This window comes from Asterias rubens, chromosome 22, assembly GCF_902459465.1.
Source record: "Asterias rubens chromosome 22, eAstRub1.3, whole genome shotgun sequence".
NCBI lineage: Eukaryota > Metazoa > Echinodermata > Asteroidea > Forcipulatida > Asteriidae > Asterias > Asterias rubens.
In genome coordinates, this window is record NC_047083.1 from 1580439 (window position 1) to 1603892 (window position 23454).

General features: G+C 38.9%; 1 protein-coding gene across 1 annotated transcript in view; it reads left to right on the forward strand.

The window, feature by feature from the left end:
* Positions 1-251: 251 nt before the first annotated feature.
* The window catches only part of LOC117305026 (low-density lipoprotein receptor-related protein 6-like), a 42945-nt gene continuing 19742 nt past the window's right edge, over positions 252-23454 (forward strand). The window contains exons 1-4 of the mRNA XM_033789721.1: positions 252-450; positions 7564-7963; positions 20924-21324; positions 22043-22174. Of these exons, the coding sequence (XP_033645612.1) occupies positions 396-450; positions 7564-7963; positions 20924-21324; positions 22043-22174 (988 nt within the window). The 5' untranslated portion in view covers positions 252-395. The remainder of the gene's footprint in view (positions 451-7563; positions 7964-20923; positions 21325-22042; positions 22175-23454) is intronic.

Consider the following 23454-nt stretch of genomic DNA (forward strand, 5'->3'; position numbering starts at 1 on the left):
GAAAACAAAATCAACCCCATAAACCGCATAATTTCATTATAAAACATCATGATATATATTAATAATCGATTAAATGAATCTTGAATGATATTTTGATGTTTTGTGGAGATTTGGTGGGTTCTTAAAAGGTAATTTTGCTGTGGCGGAAGGATATGGTGGTATCTTTGCATATTGCTAATGTACACAACGATACCCGTGTGTGATAAAAACGCTATGTGAATTGTACCTACAGTTTGCGCTGTGTACACACTGTAAGTACAATTAATGCATGCATAGTATGCTGTAAGATACGGATTTGGCGGACATATTCACCCCACTTTTGGGCCATTTTCACGGATAATTATGCTACAGTCCATCGAGATATCATGTAGGTGACACCCTGGTTGTCTACAGAGATGGCAAGACTATGGATTTTAGTCTTTCTATGCTGTTTACGAGCCCAAATTCGAGGTAAGTTTTGTGGCGAGAGTGGTCGTATTTGGTCCCGCTAGATTTGGCCAAGCGATGTTGCTTTGTGCACTACACACGGGGTGTACTACGCACGGCGGTCAGCACTCAGCAGTGGTCGAATGGAAAAAAAATCAACTTAGTTTTTCTAAGAAACCGAGTGCTTAGCAATGTTTTTAAGAAACCCTTTTTTCTCTCTAATATATGGGTTGGTGATTATTTAAGGTACTTGACATGAAATAAGTTAGAACTATGTAACTTCTTGAAACTGTCTTTGTAAATTCTTTAACCATGTCAACAGTGCAGTCCAGTGCCAGAAAGTGGACAAATCAATGTCATTTTGTGCATGAAATAAATTTGAAAAACACAAACATCCTCGCAAATTGATTTACCTAGGGTTAGCTTTGCGAAGGCTAGTTGCATTATCAGTGTGAATTGATGATGATAAAACTGATGATGAACTTTAAAAATACTTATTTGTAAGTATTATTTATCACATTCAATTTAGAGCTCAGAAAATATAGTTTTGAGCATCATGGCAATATACATGGCAAAATAAAGGATGACACATGATGCATGTTCCACCAATTTAAATGACGAGGCTTGTGTGCAAAACAGATTTTGGAAAAGTTTCCGTATGGCGCCACCACTTTTTCATTCGAAATAAAATAATATAGTATCTAATTTACCTGATTGATATATCCCTTTTTGTAAAAATGAGTGAAAAAGTGGTGGCGCCATACGGAAAGTTATCCCAGATTTTCGCAACTATTGTTAAGGTACCATGTTTTAACGCCACTGCTTATTTTCTGCGAAAGAAATCCAACTTCATATGACGGTCAGCGTGCTCAAAATCCCTACCAAAATATATCTTAATAATAATAGTAACTGTTGTATTTATTTATTTATTTTTTAACTACATTCACTTCTAGTTTGAAATTCGTACAGCTTTTTAATATAAAAAGTTTGACAAAACTTATGAACGATTTCACACTAACAATACATTAAGTTATAAAACTTAAAATCAGTGTTGTGATGCTACTCTAATTCCAGTACTCTGGAATAATATTGTCAAACACTATTGATCACGTCGTGATCAAAATCCCTTCTAAATTTCATGAGATCCACGACAAAACTTGAACCACAGGGCTCGAACTTGGGGAAAAAATCCACAAGACCGCAGGGCTTGTTGCTCAGAATTTTTACTGGACCGGAAGATTTTTTACAAGACCAAAATTTTATTAGGAAAAGAAAAAGTTAACACGATAGAACAGCAGGCCTTTTTCATCCCTTTGTGCTGTGAAACCCAATCAATAAAGTTCCATATACCTACTTCACGTCATTCTCGCCGCCTCAAAAAAAAAATTCCGATTTGACAGGCAAATCAGGAAAAAGAGGGGGTCCTCAAAATGTGCCCTCAATGTCTGTCGTTAGGGCCTACTTGCAATTAGGTTGATTTACACGGACTCGGAGGCCATTGCCTCCCTTGCCCCGGTCTTGGCCTTGGTGCCCCTTGACACATTTCTCATTTCAAGTGAAAACTGTACACCATTCATTAAAATCCCACAGACTATGATTTTCTAGTGATTGTGCCTTTTTTCAAAATATAAATTGCCTCGTCCTCTCAAGATTCCAAGATGAAATCTAGGCATGTACAAATGTAGGTCAGTTAAAGACACTGGACACTATTGGTAATTGTTAAAGACTAGTCTTCACAGTTGGTGTATCTCAACATATCCATAAAATAACAAACCTGTGAAAATATGAGCTCAATCGGTCGTCGAAGTTGTGAGTTAATGAAAGAAAAATATAACACCCTTGTCGCACCATGGTCACAGGAAGTTGTGTGCTTTCAGATGGTTGATTTCAATACCTCAAATTCTAAATCTGAGGTCTCGAAATCAAATTTGTGGAAAATTACTTCTTTCTCGAAAACTTTGCTCTTCAGAGGGAGCTGTTTCTCACAATGTTATGTACTATCTATCTACCTTTCCCCATTACTCCAAATCAAGAAAGGTTTTATGATAATAATTATTTTTAGTAATTACCAATAGTGTCCACTGCCTTTAAAATAGAGGATTGAAGTTAAGTTAATTGAAGTCAAGTTGCAAACCAAGAACAAATTTTACCGCAATTTAATTTTTTACTCAAATCTTTTGGAATGTTTTGATGCAAACTGATTTTCCGCACCAGGTGTTGTGCTACCTTGAACCTGTGTAGTTTGTAAAGGCTTGCATGTCGAAGCAAAGTGCCTTTATACGCTTGAATAGTCATCAGATCGGATTGAAAAACTTCAGTTTTCACTTGAAATGAGAAATGTGATTGATTGACTACGATATCTCAAAGAAAAAAGTGCACTCGTTTTTTTTTTCCCCCCCTCTCTTTTATTGCAAGTCTGATTTAATGGGAGTTGTTGCACCATTCATTAAAATAAAATTTATGATTGATGATTGAGGAGTAAAAAGGTTATAGGTTTTTTCTCGTAATTAGATATTCTTGACCAGTATTGTTTGATAAAGCCACCATTTTCTTCGTATAACTTTTTCTGCAGTGAGTTTGACTTGATAGATGAGTCCTTTTCACCTTTTATGAACGAAATGGGAAAAGTGTTTTTTTCTTTTTTTCAGAATTTGCTTTACTTTTCCCGGACACTGACATAAATCACTCAGTAGGCCTACCAGCTGTCTATTGTAATTTCCCACCCTGAAATAAGAAGAAAAGTATTTAAGTTCTTTCACATTGCTGTTCTAAAAAAAACAGGCAGTTTAAATTCAAATGGTACCAAAAACTGTAACCCAATCAAGATATTCCTACAGGTCTCTCCCTGAAGGACAATTACACATCTTGAAATTGTGTTAAGACACTGTGTTCACACGGTCACCCTGGTGTTCACACGGTCACCCTTGTGTTCACACGGTCACCCTCACTGTCAAGGCTAAACCCAGGATCCATTAGCTGAATATTAATTTCACACCTAACCCCTATGCACATGAGAGTCCTCAAGTTGTAAACCAATCACATCACTGTCCATGGTGAGCAGGACTGATCTTGTCTTCAGCTCTGGCCTGCCACAAAACCTCATAAATAATACCTTGACCACAGATGGAAAATCTGTTATAATTGAATGAACTGGTCTCAGGTGGGTTGGCATCCATGGTCAACAACTGTCACTGTGTGTAGTTTTTCTGTTGTTGGGTCTCAGATATGATTTTCGTATGAAATTTCCATTGCCCCTTGGACTTGGTGATTATCTTCTTGGAAATCCAGTGAGTGTGAGCTCTGGTGGCGTTAAAGGTCAGGGGGGGGGGGTCACCTCAATTTCTAAGTGTCGCATATTTTTTTATTAAGATAATCAGGTTCTGTAAAATTGTGTATCGACATGTTTTGAAGACTAAAAGTTTCAAAATATCTTTCTGATAGTGAGATATTACAATTACCAAAACCTTTGAACCTGTCTCAGTGTTACATCTCTTCTTAAAAGGGTCTGGTTACTTTTTGTGTGACACAAAATACATTGTCCACAGATTTAAATTTAACTTGCACGGTTTGAAGATAATGATGGTAGATCAGCGTGTTGTAGTTTTTGAGAAACAAGTAAAACAAGTCACGAGAATAGTTTTTGTCTCATTGAGACAACAATTATTTTAATTAACATGTAAACGTATTTTCCTGACATTGTTTTTACTCATTTCTCAAAAGACTCCAGCACCTCAGCAAGTACAATTTTTCGGGAAGCTTTCTACCATCATTATGTTCAAACTGTGTAAATTTGTCCTACAAAAAGTATCTAGACATACGACGAGGAAGGACAGTATGCATCCGTCACTACATCTACAGTACATATATATGACATCAGGGAAATACAGTCACATGTGGCTATGACACCAAATTTGTAGTCAATAATTTGATTGCGAATCTCAGCCGCATAAAGTCTTGCTGTGACCAAAAAGTCTTCCCAGCATCTGATCAGATTAATTTGTTGAGTAATCACTTATCAAGATCGGCGCGCAACAAAATTTACACACATCAGAAAATGTTTTTTTCTTTCTCATTACGCTTCGTCGTGCTGCCTTCTCTTTTACATTAAATCGCATAATCACTAAGTACATGGATGTATAAAGTCTTGGGGGGAAAAGGGGGAAGGTTGAACAACAGCGCTGGCACTCTGGTCAAGTTGACCTACATGAGTAACGTCAAAGCTGCCCTTCTCTCTGATTCTGCAGAAAGATCCCTGAAAATAAACCAATCATTCCATGTTCTGATTAAGAAATTTCCCTGATAATGGAAACTTTTATTCCCATTTTTAAAAATTTATGTGTAATTCTAAATATCTACTCACTCAGTGTAAATCATCGATCCTTGGACACTACGATATGAAAAACTTGTTGTAATGTCTGGACTAGTTAAACAACCAGAAAGGTAACTACACTGTATTCCTACAGGTTAATAATTGAGAAAAATCTAGTCTAGATTATTATTCCTGAGGAAAGTGCACACCAAATATACTCAGAGTTGTTATTGGAGAATATTTTGAAGTGGACAATTGCCAAGACCAGGGCTATAGTGGACACATCCCCCCGAACAGTTATGAAATGTTGATGCCTTCGTTACAATACGAGAACATAACCGCCGTATGCTTTAACACCTATAAAAGTACATGCAGACTACATGAGCGACTAATTTGAGTTTTACAACGCTGCTAGTTCCTTTCGATCGTCTCTCCCGTTCGAACAAACCAAGCGTACTATTATTCTATTCCGAAATCAAACAGAATTCCTGGTCCAAGGTCCACCTGTGAAAAATAGCACTATTTACAAATAAACATGTGTACCACGGCTGTATAAAAAAGTAGAGTATGTGTTAAATACACAAGCTGTAATTCTAGGGTTGTGTACTTGGCTCTGATCCACTAAACCAACACAGGTCCATACATGTAGCATACCAAAGCTTTCTACCTCAGTTCCCTTGGCCTTGGTGCTCCTTGAACAAAATGGCAATGTACATTTACTTAGAAGTGAGAAAGTGTCAGGATTTGAATTTCTTGTCTCCACTAGACTAGCACTAGCACGGTCTGCCCTTACTCTTCTTATTACTGACAGGAATTTGTGAGCCAAGCACTATACAGTGTGCACCACCCTTCATACACATGTGTGCTACATGTAGTGTACAATCATGGAGCAATTGTAGGACTTTACACCAATGATCACCACTGGTTGAGGTCAAATCACACTGGTATGGCTCTCCACATGGGGCCAAGAAGTTACAGACATTTCTAATTATTCAGGACTACCTGAATGCACTGCATGCATGATGCAAGGTGTTTTTTTTTTTTGAGAACTTTTCCTTTAAAATAGGGTCTGATTTCCTGCATGTTTTTACCATGGAGGTATTTTTTATACCACCATGGTATAGACGATGTGACCTCTGACGTCACACGGAAAAGGAGGTAGAATTCAAGATGCTGCTCATGGGCAAGAAGGCTTGCCTCTGTGGCATACAATGAGCTGCCAACTGTCCCTGACTCTGCAGGAAGTTCCCTGAAAATAAACCAATCTTTTCATGTCTGGGTGAACAAGTTTGAAAATCTGTCTGATTATGGAAGCTTTTGTTTATGGAAGCTTTTGTTAGTATGTTAAATATCTCCCTGAATGTTGGACAGAACATCTGCGTAAATGTTTGACAAGACATCTCCCTGATTGCAAGATGGTAATGTTGGTACATGTTCGTAGCTCTGCGTACAACTCAGGTTTGCAACAAGTAATAACAGTGTCGGATATATTAAGTAATCCTGGCCAGGCCGAACCTGGTGTGGCCATCTTATTTATTTCAATTCATATCAATGTAATCCAACTGAGGTTTAGAGATGGAAAGTCTGGTCCCTTTTTGTAGTCAGGTGTAGTGTACAGGGAACATGACCAAGATGATGGCTGCATGTCAAAGGGCTATGGATAGCCCCCCTCACAGAGTCTTATACACCAAGTGACCTGTACAAGTTACTGACCATTGACCCCCAGGTTCCTCAAGCAGACAATACCCTAGAATTAGACCCTATCAAAGGGGGGTCTTCATGGCATTGTGTCGCCTATAATGAGCCCATTGTATAATTCCTGTAGTGCCTTTGTCTCTTTGTGAACGTTTTACCTGGGAACATGATGAAGTTATTCATGGCAGATTCCCTAGCAGTGTGCATAGAATGTGCTTAGTACTACAAGGTACTGTGCAATTCTAACTATAACCCTGGACAATCTCAATAGCCGGAATTACACTGAGGCTGTGGCCTCTGTTGCCCCTTTTCTTGACCCATGGTGCCCCCTTCAAGCCTTGCTTCCTAAAGAGACAATTGCCTTCATGCCCCTTGGTCAGCAACCCGATTCCATTTGAAATAATCCAGAAGAAAGTAATGAATAATCACCTCGAAAAACATTCACTTTTTTAAAGTCTGCCTGGTTAACACAAAAAGTTGGATTTTTTTACCTTGGTGTTACCGCAAACCTTCCCATATCGTATTTCCACCATGCAAAGTTTCAAATCCTACTCATGTAAAAGACACTGGACACTATTGGTAATTGTCAAATACCAGTCTAGTCACTTGGTGTATTTAGGAATGCATAAAATAACAAACCTGTGAAAATTTGAGCTCTAATGGTCGTTGAAGTTGCGAGAGAATAATGGAAGAAAAAACGCCCTTGTTGCACAACTTGTGTGCTTTCAGATGCTTGATTTTGAGACCTCAAAATCAAATTCTCAGGACTCAAAATCAAATTCAAATATTTTAGTGAGAAATTTCTTCTTTCTCAAAAACTACGTTACTTCAGAGGGAGCCGTTTCTCAGAATGTTTTATACTATCAACAGCTCCCCATTACTCGGTATCAAGTAAGGTTTTATGCTAATATTTATTTTGAGTAATTACCAATAGTGTCCAGTGCCTTCTTCAGAAGTTTCCCATAAACTTGTTCACTCTAGTGGATCATTAGTTCAAGCTTCAATCTTCATTATTTAACATATTTGAAGATTTTTTTCAAATCCCCACTCCCAAGTCTGACTGTTCACTGAAGATAGAGAAGTAGAACAGTCCTTTTTTTTAATAAAAAGTTTAATTGTTTCTCTTCTTGCAGCACTGCCAGAGCTCCTCTTTGCCAATCGGAAAGACATCCGAATCATCAACTTTGGATTAAACAACGAATCCACAACAACGACCACTGTCATCGACCGTCTAGAAGATGCTGCAGCTGTCGACTTCCTTTTCTCAGAGCAGCTCATCTTCTGGACTGACGTCAGCATCGAGATGATCAAAAGGACACGCTTCAATGGGTCCCAGATCCAGGAAGATATCATCACGTCGGGGTTGACCGCCCCCGACGGGTTAGCTTGTGATTGGGTCGGGAAGAAGATTTATTGGACGGACACTGAGACCAATCGGATTGAAGTGAGTGAATTGGACGGGACGTCAAGAAAAGTTTTATATTGGAAGAATCTGGACCAGCCGAGAGCGATCGTTTTACATCCGGAAAATGGGTCAGTATTTAAGTTACTTATTTGTTGTTCAGTCTTGCCTTTTATGAGGTTCTTATGACTCGTATGAACTTTCTAAATGTGTTCTATGCTTCCAGATTATTCATCAAAGTTGTTTGACCCAATGATCACCGAGGCAAGTTTTAAAATTACAAATTTAAAACAAATTTTTCAGGTCAAATCAGCCAAATAATTGTTGTGTCTGAACCAAACTCCTGCAAAAATAACCCTTCAAGAATCTCTACCTTTGTAACATGGAAATAATGTTCCTCGTGTTTCACAAAAGTTTTCAGCATTGTACCTGCTGTGACATTACATTACATCTCTGTGAACAAAATTGATTTAAGATCAACCGCCTTGAATATCACCCACTTCAACTTTCCCCACCCCCCCACTCCACCCCACTACCCCAGCCATAAACACCTAGTAATTGTCCAGCATTCACACAGGCCTATTGTCAAGCCTCCTTAGTTATTCACACCTGGGGTGTATGGTTGGTGTTTACATGGCCTCTGGAGCGAGACAATCTCATTGTTGTGGGTCAATCAGGAGAGGCAAGGCTGACTCCAAATTGCTTATTGTCAGCCATTGACAATAGCAGAGAAAGTTCACATCAAATTGAATCAGTAATTGTAGCAGAAGGAGGTCAGACTCTCCTAGACATGATTTTATAACGACATTAAAGCACACAAATATGCTTAGCAGAAAAGTTTATGCTAAGAAGGAGATAGTTACCACAGTTACCAGGCCTGTATGCTTGGTTTTTGAAAGGGCAAGGGCACCAAGACATTTTCGTCTTGGTAAAAGACACCCCATTATGTAATTGTAGCAGAAGGAGGTCAGACTCTCCTAGACATGATTTTATAACGACATTAAAGCACACAAATATGCTTAGCAGAAAAGTTTATGCTAAGAAGGAGATAGTTACCACAGTTACCAGGCCTGTATGCTTGGTTTTTGAAAGGGCAAGGGCACCAAGACATTTTCGTCTTGGTAAAGGGCACCCCATGATGAAATTGCCAATTTGTACTCGAGCATTTAAAGGGCACCGAGGCAATGACCAGGGGACACAGAGGCAATCGCTTACTAGCAGACATGTACAAGCACATTGCTTAGCAAAATTGAGTTATTGACCAACTTAAACATCAAGCCGTGACGTGTATTTTAACTAGGTTCCCTTCAAAGATTTTCAAGCACTATTTTCCAGCTTAGTAATGAAATTGGAGCACTAGGTGAACAGTAAACATGTCATTATTGTGGATGATCAGGACCTGTCACTCAACCCTAGTACCTTTGTCTGTAATCCCTGGTGGTAAGGGTCACCTCCTAGCTGTCCATCACGCTGCCCTAATTACATTGTACACTTGTACTTGAATTGTGGTGAATACAGTGCCAGATTACCTAGGATCATCTACGCTAGGATCATGCACTCTTTCAGTCTGGGATAAACTGGGCTTGTTAAGATCTTCCTGGAATGAACATAGACTGGAGATGTATGAAATATATTCAATATTGTAAGAGGTATTATGCATGGCTGGGTTTGAGATTTGCACAGTGCAAACAACGCGCACAGTGATGGTGGTGTTTGGAGCTCAACTCTCCCAGTGGTTTTCTTTTCCTTAGATGTAAGAACTAGAAGTTCAGCAGCTTTCGAAAATTTAAAGTATTTTGTGAATCATTTCGCTGCCAAGTAATGTGGTAATGGAAACAGATTTTTGTCCCCTAAAATTTGAATTTGAGAAACGTTACTTTTCTGAGATTGTGTGTATTATTCCAGTTACAAATTTTATTCTTCCCGTGTGGACTAAACCGCTTCAGATTTTTGGCATTATTTCAAAAACGCTACCACCTTTTGAAATGATTTTTTTTTTTTTAATTGTTGTATACATTGTAATTTTAAAAACAAACAGTTCCCAAACCAAAGGTACATTCCCTTTGCAATAGTATGTGTGTGTGTGTGTGAAAACACCACACTTCACAACTTGTGTAAGTTTGGACTGCCTGTCAACAAGATCAGTAAGTTTTCTTGATCTGATTGCTTATAAAATTTTCCTGTTGGCTACACTTGCTGTCCATTTGGCTGCACCCCCCCCCCCCCCCCACAATAAAAAAAAAAAAAAAAAAAAACATTCAAGAGCATTTTCATAAGTTTTGTTAACTGCTGTGTTTAAACAATAGTCGAGCAAGTGATACAACATATGGTTCAAGGCAACCTAGCACCGAAAATCACCCAAGAGTGAACTTAACGACTTTGAGTGTAAGCATAAGACGCAGAACAGTCTCATTATTTCCTTCCACATCCCCTGGAGCATGGGAACATGTGGCTTTGCAAAAAAAAAATTACATTCAAAATTTATGTTTATTCAGTGAACGATTTCCCTTGTGTGTGCAGAAAAATAATTGTTCAGTTAAAATATTTTGCTATGCAAAAGTGCCGGCTAAAATCTTTCCCTTTAATTACCAATCAAATTGCTCATCAGGTCTGTACACTGAAGAGAAAGACCCCCCCCCCCCAACCTTATGAATTTAATGGTAAACATTGTGCCCAGTCAGTTGGAACAAGCCCTCGGAGGCATTGATCAACGAGAGAAAAAAAAGAATAGTACATTCATTGTACATTCACATGCCACATTTTAATCATACAAACTGTCAGCAGTGATTGTGAGTTAATTTATCAAGCGTGGCTCGTACTGTGTGACTGCGTAGTCTATCAAAGCTTTAAAGGGGCACTTCAAAGCTTTAAAGGGGCACTTTGAAGAGCATAACAGTTCTTCCAGGAGTAGACTTGTGGACAAGTCTTTCCGCGATTCTCGCAACACTGGTGATTTCGTGAGAGGAGTCTTTGATCATGGAGAGCTGCTGAGTGTATTACTCTAACACGATATTGACGGCTTGTAGTTTTCGAGAAAGGAGTAATTTTCCATGAATTTGATTTCGAGAGCTCAGATTTAGATTTTGAGGTATCGAAATCAAGCATCTGAAAGCACAAAACTTTGTGTGACAAGGGTGTTTTTTTTTCTTTCATAGTTATCTTGCAACTTCGTCGACCAATTGAGCTCAAATTTTTACAGGTTTTTTATTTTATGCATTTTTTTATATGTTGAGATACACCAAGTGAGAAGACTGGTTTTTGACAATTACCAATAGTGTCTAGTGTCTTTTAAGACCAATGCATGTAAGGTCTCACACTTCAGACCTGTAACAAAAGATCCTAAGGTCAAAGGCTAAGACCTAAGGGCCTTGAAACTGAAACAAAGACCAACAAAAATTAGAGTTTTATTCTACAGAGTGTGACGGCTTTCCTGATATTCTCATAAATGTTATGATCATTCTGTTCTATGTTTCTTGAAAACTAGATTGGTATGAATGTTCTCTTTCAAAGTGATGTGCCATCCCTTTGTTCCTTGAAGATGTCAGATTTTTGGCCCCAAACATTAAAAAATAATAAAAATTGAGTGAATGGTATTTCAAAGAGTATCACCCGCTCTAACGAAAAAAAAGTATAACTTTTACTTTTAATTGTCAGGAACCATGACAAAAATTTAAAACGTTTCTTATAAAATACATAAGAATTGGTCACATGATATAATGTCGGGATATAATCTCGACAAAAATTAATTTTGAGCACTTTATTTCACTGCTACTAATAATTGGCGGACTTTTTCAAGCAATGGCTCAAATGAAAGCTTGTAACTTAGGGCCACTGATTTTCCGCGATCGCGGAAAACGGACGGAATTCGCGGAATCCGCCCTTTGAAACGGAAAACGGGATTTCAGAAAATTAGATTTTTTTTTTTTTTTTTTTTTTCTTGACGCCAAAACTATTGAAATTGCATTCTTTATTAGATTCTTTTTGTTAAACTAAAAAGGCATCAGAAATCAGACCATTAAAAAGTACGAGATCGTAACCGTGGATCATTCTGTTCTACTTCACACCATCCTCAATGTTTACACACATGATGTACACACGTTGTTAACATGGTTAAGCGAAGGGCATTATTCGCGGCACGTTTTAAACATTTTTTGTTCACCCAAATTGCATTTTCTCCCTCTCTTTTACCAACAATAATACACAAACTAGCTTACCTATGATCTATAAGAACACATACAATGTTTTTTCATCTCGGAAAGGTCTAAAATAAAACCGTAAACTGTCAACATTCTGTCGCCAAAGCGAAAACAAAATGGCTGACATTTTGTTTGTGGATGGAGAATGGTCACGTCCATAGACTTGTTCCCAAGTCTTTGATCATGCTGAAACAGCGCCCTCTTGTGGATACACTCCTGTCATTAGCCTACAATGTGGCTGATGCAGAGAATCAACTGCAGTTTTAGACTTGGAATCAAGTCTATCACATCATGTGCATTATACTGCAGTCACAGTGCAACCTTTTTAGAACAGCAGTATACAAAATAATCCACAATTACAAAAAATGTATTTTTTTGAAATGTGTCAGTTCAAATGAACATTTTACGAAGTCAACAGTGCAACTTATCTCAAATTGATTTTTATAAGTGTGTCCCTGGGTATTAAACAACCTTTCATCTAATTAAAAAAACATGAAACGGAATTTTTTGTGCCTGAAACGGAATTCATGTTTTTGCCAAACGGAATTTGCACTTTTCTGAAACGGAAAATCAGTGGCCCTAGTAACTTTCTTGACCCCCATTAAAATACCTATTGAATTTTAAATCAAAACTTTTGGGTCAAATCGGCCAAAAATCTGATATAGCATCTTTAAAACTAGAGGATTGGAATGAATGCAAGTATGTGCTCTTCCAAAAGCCAATGAGGATGTACAATCCCCATTATGATATTTTTCTTCAAATTTGAGGATTGAAACAATAGAATGTTTTCTTAAAAAAAATTGAGGATTTCTTAAAAAAAAAAAATATTGCTCTAATGATTGAATAACAGGATTAGAATTCAAAGATCACCTACTTAAAATTGAGTTGGCTGATCTACATGTAACAACAAGTTATGGTGAACCATCTCCTTGCATCGCGCAATCTGTACTGGATAGCCACACCAGGCGTTTGTACAGTAATTAACAGATGCAGATGCAGAATTAAATACACTCTTCCAAAAATCACTGATGCACACTTCCCGTTTTTGTAACGAGTACCTAGTGAAAACAATTTCACACCATCAATAGGTTAAGGGTACGTTCAGACGTGGGGTTAAACTAGTCCTTAATCCGAGCACCGCGGGTGTCCAAAAGATAAACATGACTTAGTCCAAAATTGGCTTGCGTTCACACAGTGAGTTTATTCTGGTCAAGCGGACTAAACTAGCCCACGATGTTGATTATTGGGTCATGCATCGGCGAACCTTACCATTGCTGGTTCCGGTTTGTTACATTGTCCATGCATTTTCCACAGGGTTTCGATCCGCTATCGTTTCTACGAACCTCATGGTCATCATGTATTCCATCATTAAAGACGGCAAAATCACTTCATATCCTTGCTTGGCCCCAGCACAAACGCAATTCTATTGTGCCCGCTGAAGTTTCCGTTCCGCACTGCCCTCGATGAACGAAACATTTACACGTTGTTGTTGAAAGCTTCAAATTATTTTCGAGTGTGAACTTTTGTAAATATATCACAACTTGGTCATTAAGAAGTCGTAGCCTACACACATTCTCATGTTACGTTAAAAATTGTTTTTCAATTCAACATTAGTCTGCTACTCGTATAACTGTTACGTAAAGTTGTTGAGGGCAGGAACCAGATACAACCTAGTTTTCGAACCCAAACTTTGGTCTTAATTGTCGATCCCGTGTGTGTAGCTTAGCTGTGATTAGATGCCACTTTCTTCAAAGCAAAACCTGTTCGTTATCATAAAGTAGCGTTGCACACAGAAGAAGTGAATTTAAAAACTAAATAGTGCTACTAAAAATGAGAACTTGTTTTCGTGCGACGTCCATTTCAAACATTTTCGGCGAAGGGGAATACCGGGGCCCCAACACTTAATGGTAACATAAAGGGAAGGCAGCGGAGAGACGCAAGGAGATATTATATAGCTCCATGGATTCATGAAGACACCACCCAATACTCGCTGCCGATCCATCCATACACGTAGAATGACGTCACCTTTGTTGCCGCGGTCATTTGGGCTAAAATAGACCGGAAGTAGCAGGTCAGTTGCGTTCCAACGATGGTTTACTGGGCCTCGCAGCGGGGGGTTGGTCGTAAAACCTGGGCTAAGTTAGTCTAGTCCACCAATTTTTTTGGTTTAGTTTAGCCCAGCTCAGTGGGTCAAATTAACCCTCGCGGACCAGAATATTGCGTTCACACGCAGGGTTAGTTTAGCACTTTTGGATTAAGGACTAGTTTAACCCCACGTCTGAACGTACCCTATGTACTTCCTGATAACTAGAGAATTTCGGAAATCATCCAAACCAAAGGATGTAAGGGTCCATTCAGAACCCCCCCCCCCCACCCATAACCCAAAATTCATAATACAGTAATCCATAAACACTGAAAGACAAAGTAATTCCTCTAAGATATTTTAGATCAAAAGCTCCACCTTAAAGGCAGTGGACACTATTGGTAATTACTCAAAACAATTATTAGCATAGAACCTTTCTTGGTGACGAGTAATGGGAAGAGATTGATGGTATATATAACATTGTGAGAAACAAGTGTCATAGTTTTTGAGAAAGAAGTAATTTTCAACGAATTTGATTTCGAGACCTCAGATTTAGAACTTGAAGTCTCGAAATCAACCATCTAAACGCACCGAACTTCGTGTGACAAGGGTTAAACGCACCCAACTTCGTGTGACAAGGGTGTTTTTTCTTTCATTATTATCTCGCAACTTCGATGGCCAATTGAGCTAAAATTTTCACAGGTTTGTTATTTTATGCATATGTTGAGATACACCAACTGTGGAGGCTAGTCTCTTTATTTTTTATATTTTTTTTTTAAACATTGACTACTTTGAATGGCCCCTAAGGTGGAGAATCCCTTTAAGTTATTTGAGCATAGAGTTGCGTGGTACAATGTATTAGTTAGGCACATACAGACCATGCCTTGTCATATTAAATCATACACTGAATGCCACATATCATCAGGCTTCAATTACCGCACTGAATACAAAACCAGGCAGGTATGTAATAGCGTTTAAACTTGGACTCTACCGCTGAGATTTTTACATCATTTTTTTCCCCATTTTTTTTCTCCCCCCAAATAAATCCTGCTTTTTGTTTTAAGTTGAAGCATTGAGGAATTAGAAATTAGGAATTAGGAACTGAAAATGAAGTATACAGGATTGGTAAGGATAGAATTTTTTTTTTTTAGGCCTGTATGCTTTATTTTTGAAAGGGCAAGGGCACCAAGGCATTTTCTCCTTGGTAAAGGGTACCCTAGATGACTATGAGGAAATGGTAAATTTCTACTTTAAGAGCATTTAAAGAGCACCTAGGCATTGACCAGGGGGCATGGAGGCAATCGCCTTTGTTGCTTCCGTGAAGTATCAAGCCTGATTTTAGTCTGAAAGCTTACTGATGAATGTTTTTAATTTTTAGGGCAAGGCTACTTTGGCCTTCGATAGGGGGACATTTTGAAGGGCACCAAATATTTCCCCTAATGGAGTAAAGTCATAGGGACTATTTGAGAAAGTTGTTAATTAAATGCAAAAGCTGATTTGGGTCTTAGGCCAGTGTTTACTTGCTGTAAAGTGTGCATAATTTTTCACTATTTTACCCGACTCGCATTAAGCCCAAATTTTCTCAGGTTGGTTATTTCATGTAATGGTTGATCACACAAAAAATGAACACTGTCTGCGACTATTTTGTCAGCTCTACCAATCCCGTATATTAGAACATGTACAAGCTGCTTTAAAAAAGATGCTCAGATACTCATTCTGGCGAACAGATTGATGTGGAGATAATTTACTAATTCTGTGTTCTCCATGAGCAACATCTTTTTAACGATAATACCACAGGCTGTTCTTAAAAGATGTCTATTAAGAACAGCATTAGAGGACACTGCAAAAACAGTTCACAAACATTGCAGAGCTATGTTCAGTTTATTTGTGATGAGTTGTTCAATTTAAATTGCGGGAAAAGATTAAATGCTCTTTGTTGATGCAATTGCGACCGCTTGGAAGGCGAATTGTAAAACCATAAGAGTTGTAAATTTGTCGTTAAGTAGTTTTGAAAACTTAAGAAACCCGATGGTTGTAAGCAGTGTCATGAAATTACCGTGTTCAATTTGAAATCATGAGTGTAGAACATTCACCCATGATCGAACCAGTAGAGAATAACTCTTTGATTTTGAGCTACCATTGACCATGCATTGCCTTCACTCTGTTTACACCAAACCAAAGTAAACACCACACCATTAAAGGGACAGTGCGATGTAGGGTCAAAGATGTTCCATGTCAGGATACAGGTTTGATTTGTCAAGCGACAGATTTCAGTTTTGGCTGGAAATGTTCGGCTCATCAATTTGATTGAGACCACTGAAATCTTAAAACTGAATGCTTTTGGTCTGGAATTAGTCGGTGATTTTTTTAGGGTGAGGCGGGCAACTGACGGAAGAACTAGAGCAGTTTATGAAAAATCATTAGCTATTTAGGGAATGGGCCTATTACATGGTGCAGCTTACTGCGTAATGAGTTACTTGTGATGCCCTGTAAGTGTAAAGCACAGTGTTCTACGTGTATTTGCCGTAAGCGCATGATTCCCTGTTAACCGTTAAAATGTGCCCTCTTGTGTCCAGACTTAAATCTGTTCCGTGTTTTCTTTGATTCCTAAAAAACTACACTCTCAGAATAAAAAAATACCAACACCCAATACCTCATCCCTTTAAAGTTTGAAGATTAATCTGAACTTGGCCCCATGCCCAGCAATCCAACATTCCTTGCTGTATACCACAAGACAGCTTGACATGTGATTGACAGCTCAGGCCAGGGAACGGCGGGTCAAAGGTCATGTTTGTTCAGCACTGCCACAGCATCTATTCTTCCCCACCAAGTCATTGGGGGTTGTTAAACCACAGTGGTGAGATTTTTTTGTTACTCCGCAGTCGGGAGCTTAAACTGGAAAAGAAAACTTCCCCACCTCACTAGGGTTAAGGGGTTTTCTTCCTGAACAGTGTGGTCTCCAATACACGGTTGTTACTTCACCTCGGCCTCTCACACTTCCAGTTAGTTTATTGTGCAGAGCTCTGTAAATTCTTCAAAGGGTCGCTCTTGCATGAAGTTATTTCTCCTGACAGTTTCATAATCAGTCAGCATTGCTTGCTGAATTCGCTGTTGTTGTATTGTACTAGTCTAGTATTTCAGTAAACAAAAATTATCGGAGCAACTTTCTTTGAAACCCCTGAGTTACTTCATCTGCGTAAATGTATTCAAACTTTACATGTAGTCGCTATTCTTTAGCTAAAGTCTTGATTGTTTTACAAGTTGTTTTCTACATGACTATCCCCATGGAGGTTTGAGTGGGAAATCTGTTTTTTTGTTTTGGGTTTTTTTTTTGTGGTGGGGGGGGGGGGGGGTTAAAAAAAATTCCTTTTTCTGAGGAACAGTTAAACATGAACATTTTACTTTTGGATCCATGAACCATAGAGTAAGGATGAACTATCATCAAGAATTGATCAATCATTGAGTCACAGGGTATGGCTTTTAGTGAAGGTCACACTAGAAGCCAGTATGGCTGTTACCTTTGACCTCTGACCTAGGTTCTGGTGAACATGTGGATCTTGTTAGACCATGGAGGGTCTGTTATTCACAAAGTGGTGCCTATTTTTTGATTACGTTTGAATTGAGTTGATACCTCCTTTCCAATACTTTCAAAATTCTTAAGGGCGAAAAGGGAACACTTTTTAACTGGTTACCTCTGAATTGCCACGAGAAATCCCCCTCTATGCGGTCTGTAAAAATAGTAAACACTTTCCTACCCTACACTTACTCTTCCCTGTTGTTTTGGTTCTTGTTTTTGAGAAAAAGCAAATGACATAAATTCATCCCCTGTGATCAAGAGAAGTTGTGATGTCACGCTCTTCTCAATTGCAATATAACACGGTGAAAAAAGTTTGTGGCATTTCTCCAGCTCAGAAAGGGAAGCTGTTGGCCCTCTTTAAGGCCAAGTAAAAAAAAAACACCAGTTGATCGTCCAGGTTTTTCCAAAAAGAGGAGGACTAGGGCCTTTTTATTTTTATTTATATGTTTCTTTCAAAGGTGGCCGCCATGTATTTTAACTGGCCACCAATTCTTAAGTTTAAAGTCAGCGCCTACAAATGTTTACAAGTTCTTAAAAGATTAGTACGTTCATTGAGAAATACACAGAACTTTTTCTTTTTTTCTTTAATTAAAACATATATATTAAAATAGTAAAAAGAAAAGGATGCAGCCTCAAGAAAGGATGAGGGAGGGGACGATCAACTGGTATTTTTTTTTATTTGGCCGAAAATTAAAGTGTTACACCTGACAGCTCTTACACTTTTTCACAGGTGTATTGCACTGTATATAAACCTGAACAATAGCTTGAGGGTGTTAGAAATGCGCTGATGCGTGTGATCTTCCGGCGGATTTGCATATGACCTGTACCTAACTCAGTGGAGCGTTATGTTACACCTGGATGGAAAGTACATGCAGTGCATTTAGGGGGCAACAATGAGGGATCCGCTGTGCAATGTTTTTTTTTTGTGTGTTCCGAGTGCATCTAGACATATTGGTTGTACTTAATACAGGGCTCGAATTTTGTGAGAAAAATCCACAAGACTGCAGGGTTTGTAGAATATTTGCTGGACCAGACATTTTTGTTCTAAGATCCAAAGCAGAATGAGGAAACTGTTTTGTATTTGAAAAAAAAAATGCACTACAAGATTTAAGACAATTTTGTTCTCAATGTTGGTTAGGGGTTTTAAGTATGTACTGTATTATTTTTGCTCAAGACCAAAATTGGTATGAGGAAAAAAGTTATAATTGTGAACATTTTATATAGCGCCAAATTCATCGAAAACAATGCCTCATGGCGCTTACAGAGTATTATAAAAAAAAAATACAAGTTAAAAAAATCCATAATACTGAGAATGGAAGTGACATATTTTTAGCTGGTAATATATGTAACCTTAAGCTGTTGAGCACACATGCAGTTATGTTGTGCTAAGTTACTTGTTGTACTTGTGCAGTTCTATGAAAGGGGAGACTTTTGCGACGCTTGGTGGCAGCAGACTTACCAGGTAAAATCCATTGTTCTTGGTCATGTGCGCACGCTCAGAACTACGTAAACAATGGAAATTTACCTGGTAAGTCTGCTGCCACCTAGCGTCTCCCAAAGTCTCCCATTGGGCCGTGGTCTTTGCGCTTTGATACACCTCTGGTGGACTACACGGTTGAATGGTAGAGCAGCAAGAAGCCAGTGAACTTGACGAAAAGGCAACTGCCATGTACTTGAACTGTGAAATCAACTTTTTAAACCCCCACCCCCGAAAAAAAAGTAAAAGAATATGCCGAAACATCAAAAATGATCCGACAAAATGAAGTATAGAATTGATGTTAGATTTGTGTTATTATTCAGTTACTCAACTACACCATCCATTCACCACATAATCATTTACAAAAAAACCATGTACCCCCCCCAAACTACTTAGATACCCCCCCACAAGCACCGTAACCTACCCCCAATGTCTCCCTTAATATCACTTGAGTAACCCCCCTAAGGGTGGGTCTCGGTGGAGAAATTTGTCCCTAAAACCCCACTTTAAAAACCTGATCCATATTCTCCTAGACATTCTGGAGACGGCGCATTCCGGGAATCAATATTCCAACCTGAAATATGTTGCGAGAGCCCCCTTAGGCCGACCGGTTATACGAGAGATGGTGTACCACTTGAAACGGGAGCAAAAAGACCCATCAGTGTCCTGAAAACAGATCGGGTGATACACCCCCGACCGGCCGCAACGCTAATAATCCCGACAAATTTCCCCCACGATATTGCATTTTATCACACTCACACACGTACGTATGTACTCCTTTCTTCTCATTGGAAGCTTCTACACTGACTTGTTGGCCGTGCATTCCGGCGTTCAGTTAGGGGTTGTTTTCAGAGACTCCTGGCTACAACTCGAGACTGGGTTGTTTTTTAATCAATAGTACATTTTATCACACATAGGTTATTTTTGGAAGTTGAGACGGTCTGCATTATTGTCTACTTGTTGTAGCACGCTGTGTGTCGTGTGAGACACTCCTACTTGAAATGATTTAATGAGAGTGAAGAGATGTGTTCGAACTAAAACAAGATTGTTTTTGTTGAATGTTTTAAACTTATACTGATTGTCACTTTACCCTTTTCAAGCGTTAAAATGCCTTTTACAATATCCATTTTGACATGTTGATTGAAACAGGAATAGGATGTCTCAAGACTTTTCAAAATCACATCCTTACACTAACAGACCGTGTCATTTTAGTAGGGCGCCCTCGACTAAGAGGTCAAAAGAAGATTGTTCAATGGCCAATCATGTGCGTTGTGTGTCAGAGCTTTGCGTTTTCCATTGCAAATCTTTAAATCTCTCTTTTGACACTTACATATAAGGTAATCTCTGAGACGAGGGGTGGATTTCACAAAGAGTTAAGACTAGTCTTATCTCTCATCCTAACTTAGGACTAGCCATAAGTTTTTAATAACTTCTAGGACTAGTCCTAACTTAGGAATCCTAACTTAGGACTAGTCCTAACTCATTGTGAAACCGACCCCAGGTCTCTTGTTCAGAAACATCAAAGAACCTGTCTCTCAGATTATTACCAAAACATGGAAGGAGAATTAGGGAAGACAACAGTTCAGCTACACAGATGTACATTGCTGGGGACATCGGGTTGCTTCCAGCTGATCTTCCCAACCTAATGAGAGAAAGACTAGGATTAGGCAAATCTCAACATGTTTCCGACTTCGGTTGACCAGAGAGAGAGAGTAGTTTTAATTTTTTGATTGAATCTTTTTTTGTTTTTGTTCACAGGTTGTTATTCTGGACCGATTGGGGTGAAGTTCCGAAGATCGAACGAGCCGGAATGGACGGCTCTGAAATGTACAGAATGGTTATCATCGACACAAATATCTATTGGCCGAACGGCTTAACGTTAGACTATGAAGAGTCCAAGTTGTACTGGGCCGACGCTAAATACAGTTATATTCACAAATGTGACTTTGATGGAGACAACAGGGTGCAGGTCCTTCAGGGGTCGTTGCCGCACCCCTTCGCTCTGACGTTGTTTGAGGATATGTTATTCTGGACGGACTGGGAGACGCACTCGATACACGCTTGTAATAAATTAGAAGGGGAGGATCTGAGGGTCGTCCACGAGAATATTTTCTCGCCGATGGATATGCATAGTTTCTCAGCGCTGAGGCAACGAGAAGGTAAGATGGTGGCCACATCCAGGGGTTGAATTTCAAGAAAAATCCCCCAGTAGACTGAAGTTATTACTGGGGTGTGTGTGTTTTGACAAGACTGAAATTGTTGTCTTTAAATATTTCTTGGTTTTGTTTTTTTTAAAGAGAATTGGTGTTGCAAAAGCAACAGTATGCATCAGTTAATATTAAGAAGTGTGTTTAGAAAAAACACTAGACTATGTTTAGAAAAACACTAGACGGAAGGATTTGTTTTTACAAATAATAATAATAATAATAATAATAGTGGCTACTGTCACTCAGTGATGCTCATGGCGCTCCAACATTATTATCCCTGGTCATTGGGCCATTTATTTCATTCTCTAAACCATCTCAACTCCCGCTGAAGTAAACAGTCTGTGCTGCCGATGTCTAGTGCAACAAGCTACATAAATGTAAACATATCGCAAGAACCATCTCTGCCCCCCACAAGTACCTGTTCACCTCTGGGTGAAGAGAAACGAAATAGTTACTTCTCTTGCTCAAAGAAGCAAGTGTCCTTGGCTGGGGGTGGAACCCGCACCCTGATCACTAAACCACCAGAAGTGCTTACACGACAAGACTCTTAAAAGCCATTCAGACATTATAGAAAGAGGCAAGAGGAGAATACTTTAATCATCTTACAGAGTGTGTCAACACATTTGTTCTTAATCATTTTTCTGCCAACCTTCCCCAACCCCCTTTCTAGTTTCGAGGCCCTGTGATGTCAACAACGGAGGATGCTCCCATCTATGTCTGATGGCACCAGACCCGCCCCTCTTCACCTGCGCCTGTCCTACAGGGGTACGTCTCCTGAATGATGGGGTAACCTGTGCTGATGGTAAGTTTCGTCAAAGTATCTTCTTATACCCCCTGAACTTGTACCATAGTTGAGGATGTGTAAAATTTGCGCCAAATTGAATTTGTAAAAGTTATGTAAATATTTGTTATAAATCGAAATTCCATTTTCCTTTGTTCTGTTTGTCTCTTGAAAATCATACTACATTTCTAGTCTATATGTAGATAAGTATAAGACTTGGCGTGTCATGGCCGAGCAGTTAAGAGCACTGGATTCAAGCTCTGGTGTGGGTTCGAATCCCGGTCGTGACACTTGCTACGTAAAATTGGGGAGGTAGTGCTTTCTGCTCTACCGGCCAGGCTTCTGATTGATGATACCCAAGCCTACCCGTATGGACTGTAAAAGGGGTAACCCTGTTTCAGCCCCAGGAGTAGGTGGCAACTGCCTCTGAAAAAAAAAAAATTGTAGCCCACACCTTGAAGTGGCCTTCAGTCCTTGTGTGTCTGGCGACTTGCATAAAATAGAAAGAAAAAAGAAAAAAATAATAATAATAATAATATAAAAAAAAAAATAAAAAAAACTCCTGAGTTGTAACATCTTGGAGGTTTTGTGGCCAATTTCATAGCGCTGTTTAACGGTAACCAAATTTGGGTGCTTAAATTACGGATTTGTATAGCTCAAATTGTTGCTTTAAAAGCAAGCATATTCCACACATAGCAAGAAAATTAGGCGGCCAGCTTGTATTTTTTGTCATTCATTCTGTAACAGTAAAGCAATGGAAGGTTAGCATGCCTTTTCTTGTGCATATGGTTAGCAGCGCTATGAAATGGAAACTTGTGCAATAGAGCTCAAAATTGGGGTTTAAGCAGAATCATGAAATTTGGTCCTGGTTCTAGAACAAGGGGGGAACCCAGACCAGCAGGCCCTTGATTCATGTTCATCGAATCGCATCCCTGACTATTCCATTCCATGCTCATTATTTCAACCATTGAGCTGGGTTTGTAGAGCTCTGGGCCCAATTTCATAGAGCTGCTAAGCACGAAAATTTGCTAAGCATGAAATTTCTTCCTTGATAAAAACAGGATAACCAGCCAAATTTCCACGTGATTTTCATAAGTGAACAGCAGCTGAATACCAGTAACAAGCAATATGCAAAAAATTGAAATTTAGTCTTGTTTTTATGAAGGAAGAAAATTCATGCCTAGCAATTTTTTTGTGCTTAGCAGCTCTATGAAATTGGGCCCAGCAGGCCCTTGATTCTTTCTTGTTCATCGAATCTCATTCCCGACTTTTCCATTCCATGCTCATTTCTTTAACCATTG